Below are 4,652 nucleotides of genomic sequence, written 5' to 3'. Positions count from 1 at the left end.
CCCACCTTGGCCTCCCAGAATGCTAGGATTATAGGTATGAGCCCTGCATGATTCCTGAGTTTAAATCAAAAAGCAAATTTAATTGAACATGAGGAACTAGATGGTAGTTTACACTGAGGTTCCCTGTTTTTTATTTGCATTAATTTAATTTATTTATTTACTTTTGAGACAGAGTCTCAACTTTGTCACCCTCGGTAAAATGCCGTGGCATCACAGCTCACAGCAACCTCAAACTCTGGGCTCAAATGCTCCCTCCTGCCTCCACTTCCCAAGTAGCTGGGACTATACAGGTGCCTGCCACAACTCCCAACTATATATTTAGGGACAGGGTATCATCGTTGCTCAGGATGCCTGGTTGCCAATTCCTGAGTTCAGGAGCCCCACCAACCTCAGCCTCCCAGAATGCTGGGAATTTCTTTCTTTTTTCTTTTGGAGGCAAGGTCTCACAGTGTCACCCAGCTGGACTGCATGCAGTGCTGTAATCATAGCTCACTGCACCCTCACTCCTAACTTTGTGTGATCCTCCCTGTCCTGCCCCGTTTCTTTACATCCATCTATGCAGAGGTGACTTCCTCATAGACCTCTCAAGGCTGAACCCTGTTCTAGAAATTGTGATTTAAAGTTCTGGCTCTCTAGGACACATGTTCCCATAGGTCGCAATGGCTCCCGAGGTCAGCCTTCCCCCTGCTGCATCGCCGTCCCTTTCCCATTCCCACTGGGCGGGTGTCTACAATGCTGGGTTCGGTGCTCTCTTTAGGAGGCACTGAAGTCCCAGGTTTCAGCTTCCAAGGGCACAGCAGAGTGTGGCGCATCCGCCCAAACTAGACGGACATTCAGCAGCAATGCCGAACCATGTCCAAGTCATAGAAGAGTCCGTTGCCACACTCAGGACAGGGGACTGTGCCAAAGAAGATGCTCTTTGACTGCAAGTCACTCAGTGTCTGCCTCAGCTTAGCCGCAAATCTGGCAAGTATTTCCTGGTAGAAAATTCCGGAAGCATCATAGCTCTCCAGAGGCACAGGGTACAGCCCCGTGCTAAACTTGCTCAGCCCAACAGTGTGGCGTACCAGGTCCTCCAGGGCTGGCATGAAGATCTGGTTCCCGCAGAAGCTGAAGGTTGTGAGCTGGGAGCAGCGGCTCAGGGAGGGCAGGATGACTCTGAGTTGGGCATCAGAGATCCCACAGTCCTCCAGGTCCAGGGTCTGCAGAGTGGCAGCGACTCTCTCCAGGAGAAGTTGAAGGGGCTCAGGGCTGAAATCGGTCAGTCTCACATTATTGAAGACCAGGTGCTTTAGTTGAGTGAGGGTCGGGCACCAGGACAGATGGCTCATGTCTGATTCTAAAAGTGGGCAGTGGCTTATTGAGAGGGTCTCCAACGGGGTCCTGAGGCACCTGGAACGCAGAGTAAGAAGTTAGTTCTGGGGAATGGTAGCAGTGAGTGGAGGGGAGTAGGGAAGGCCGTCAAGGTGGGCGTTTTGCCCAAGCCCAAAGTCATTCTGTTGATCATCTGATGCTGGCCAGCACCCAAGATGATGTCTGCTGAAGGCTGTGGTCATTCTGGTCAGTCTCATTTTAGGGTGATTCTCCAGCACTCATGCAACTCACTCAATTCCACAGAATGTCTAAGACTCCCTTTCCCATTTGTTGAAAAATCCCACATTATTGGGCCACACGAGCCCAGTGGGAGACCCACATAAAGGACATAACCAGGTAAGATCCAGCAGCATCAGCTGGGGTTGCAGGTGGCTGCAGAGTCACCGGCATGTCTGTGTCCTCAGCACCCATCTCTCACTCTTAATAGTTCTTTACTCCCGCTCCTTCACCCTCTACTGAAGATTCTGGCATCTTCCATACGTGAATTGATTTATTTGGAGCCCCCAAACCACCTATGACACAGAGGGAGTTAGAGACAGGCTCAGTAGTGTTCACTAAGACACTGAGGACAGAGCCCATGCAGCAGAACCTCCAGTGCTGACCCCCTCCCTACCTGGAACACCTCCCTAAGTTGCCCTAACTGTCCTAGACCAGACACGCGCCACACGGACCTATGAGCACAGCAGGCCTAGTTCCCTATGTTGACACCTCCCTGTGTTGACCAGTAGGCTGCAGTGTCTTGGGTGGTCAACTTACAGAGGTTCCTCCGTAGTTTCAGAAGTGAAGCTTTGATGTGCTGTCCCTTCTTCAGCCCCTTTCTCACTTACCAATTTCCCCATCATCTGATCTTTGACACACTTTTCAGGACAAATTCATGAATGTACCCTCGCTAGATCTGAGAACCCCAACAGCTCGCTCCCTACAAACGTGTCCCTCTCTAGGGCAGCTTTCCTGGGTAGTTATGTGACACCCACTTTAGGACAGACAGTGAACACAACTGTGTGTTGACATTCAGTGTCCCCCTCACTGCTCTGTGGCCAGAGGCTGCCACACAGTAGCTGTCCTCTCGTGTTCACTGTCACCGAGAGAGGCTTTGCTCTGGTCTGCAGAGAAAACGCCCCACCTTTCCTACCTGAGCACCTGGTCCAGGCGGCCTTCAAGGAAGGAATCGGAGTGCAGATGAAGCGCCTGGAGATGGTCCAGCTTCAGGAATGAAGTGGCAAACTGGGACACGTACTTCTTCTGCATCACCAGGGAAAGATAGGCAGGCACATTGACGTGGGAGACAAGGAGTGTCCGAAGGTGACGCATTCGGCCCAGGTAAGAAGCAAAACGTCCCAGGGTGGGCAAATTCCAATGGCAAATCACCCCCACCTCCTCGATACAGTCCAGGTTCACTGTTTGTAGATCAGTTGTGATTATCTTCAAGGCCCCTGCAAGAATGTCCAGCTTCCTATAGCACAGATGAACAAAATCTTTCCTCTGCTTGGCCCACAGTGAGAGGTAGGTGAGGGATTCATCCAATGTTTTCACCTTGAGGCAGAGATCCACAATCACCTCGAAGGGCTTCTCCCTTCCAGAACCTGGACAGTCCTTCCCTGTTTTCCTCTTACCCAGGGCGTTTGATAAGCAGGTATGGGCCACCCCTTCAGACCACACAGTCCAGAAGTTCTCATCCACATCCCGCAAATCCAGCACTTGCAGTTTCGACCTCCTGTGGGTGAAATGGGAGAGTCTCAGAATTTAGGGAAGGACCCACCTGACCTTTTATTCCACACTCAAGTCGTTGCTGGTCCCCCCTGACTTCTCCTCTGCCTACCTTTCCTCAGTCTTTCTTGCCCTTGACCCCTGCCTGTTCTCACACCCAGTGTCCTTAGGTGCCATTGGGAGGAGGGGGGTTCTCATTCTCTTAGTGATCCCAGCATGGGGAGCATCTTTCCATCCTGGGAGCCCTTTCCCAGGGGGCTCAGCAATGGTCAGTTGTCAGAGCTGCCTCACTGGCATCTCCAGAGGCCTCTGGTCCACCCTTGAGCGCCCCCCACTCTTCCTGTCCTGCCTGCTCTCTGTCCCCCATGCCAATCCCTCCCAAGCTCCCTGGGTCCCCCTCACCTGGGCTGAACCTTCTGGGTGAGCAGTGCATCCAGCCCATCCAGCACAGCTCTCAATGTCTCTAGGTCACGTGTCTTCATCAAGGACCCCAGCGGGAGGCAGGTGAAGGGCCAGGCATGCACCATCGCCATCAGGACTCTGCTGCGTCTCCTGGTGAAGGCCTCCAGGAACAGCGGTGGGAAGAGCTCCTCGGGCAGCTCCTCCAGAGCAGATATGGCCAAGGCTTCATTTCTCACCAGGCTCTGCACAGCCAGGTCCAGGAGTCTCGGTGCACCCTGGTGGTTCATCCTGATGAATCTGCAAGGAAAACATCCTGAGGACACGTCTAGGGAAAAGGCATTCTCCTTAGGCCAGTCCTGACCACCCTCATGTTCTTATGGTCAAAGTCACTGGTACAGGTGGAAAAGTCCTCAGTTTCTGCCAATCTCACTCTGCATTTGGTGGCCACAAAGCCATACCTCTCCTCCTGTTGGCATTGTGCCACTGAAGAGGGGACATGGTGACCACTACCCCATTGTCTTTCACCCAGGGCTGCAGTGAGTTCTTGTCCTACAGGGAGGCAGGTGTGGCAGAGCCTGAGAGGTAGCCCCCCTGCCCTTCTGGGGGAAGCCTTGGGACCATGGCCATGGAATGTCATGAGCCCTATAGGTCTACATTGTCAGTTTCTACACAGAATTTGGTTGAAAACATTCAGGGGACTTCTCTATATTGGGGGCCATTGGCTCATTTTTTAAAATTTCAATGGGAACCTGTAAAAGCCATGTTACAATATCACGGAGCATGTGCAAGTCGGAAAAAAAGACAGTCTCTGAGGTGGAGATTCCAGTGCACATCTCTATTACACATATTTAAAATTAACCACTTCAGGGCGGTGCCTGTGGCTCAAAAGTGTAGGGTGCTAGCCCCACATGCTGGAAGTTGTGGGTTCAAACCCAGCCCTGGCCAAAAAAAAAAAAAAAAAAAAAAAAAATTAACCACTTCAGACAGGGCGTGGTGGCTGGATTGCTTGAGCTCAGGAGTTCAAGACCAGCCTGATCAAGAGGGACACCCTATTTTTCTACTCAAAACAGAAAAACTAGCTGGGAGTTACGGTGGGGGCCTATAGTCCCAGCTTCTGGGGAGGCTAAGGCCAGAGAATCTCTTCAGCCAAAGAGTTTGAGGTTGCTGTG

General features: G+C 52.0%; 1 protein-coding gene across 1 annotated transcript; it reads right to left on the bottom strand.

Annotated features, from left to right (window-relative positions):
• Positions 1-833: 833 nt before the first annotated feature.
• Positions 834-3,788, bottom strand: LOC100960071 (PRAME family member 12-like). The gene is made up of 3 exons (XM_012807256.2): positions 3,484-3,788; positions 2,507-3,088; positions 834-1,392 (listed from the first exon to the last, which is right to left on the bottom strand). The coding sequence occupies exons 1-3, from the start codon at positions 3,768-3,770 to the stop codon at positions 834-836; spliced, it is 1,428 nt and encodes a 475-aa protein (XP_012662710.1). The 5' UTR covers positions 3,771-3,788.
• Between the last annotated feature and the right edge of the window lie 864 nt (positions 3,789-4,652).

This window comes from Otolemur garnettii, unplaced genomic scaffold (assembly GCF_000181295.1).
Source record: "Otolemur garnettii isolate 467f Iridium unplaced genomic scaffold, OtoGar3 scaffold00067, whole genome shotgun sequence".
Lineage (NCBI taxonomy): Eukaryota > Metazoa > Chordata > Mammalia > Primates > Galagidae > Otolemur > Otolemur garnettii.
The sequence above is the reverse complement of the archived record's forward strand: the minus strand, read 5'-3'. Positions and strand labels throughout refer to the sequence as shown.

Coding starts and splice junctions, on each gene's coding strand:
- LOC100960071 (XM_012807256.2), bottom strand. CDS start 3,770: ATGAACCACCAGGGTGCACCGAGACTCCTGGACCTGGCTGTGCAGAGC. Junction 3,089..3,483: donor ACCCAGAAGGTTCAGCCCAG/GTGAGGGGGACC, acceptor TTTCACCCACAG/GAGGTCGAAACTGCAAGTGC. Junction 1,393..2,506: donor CGCCTGGACCAGGTGCTCAG/GTAGGAAAGGTG, acceptor TCTGCGTTCCAG/GTGCCTCAGGACCCCGTTGG.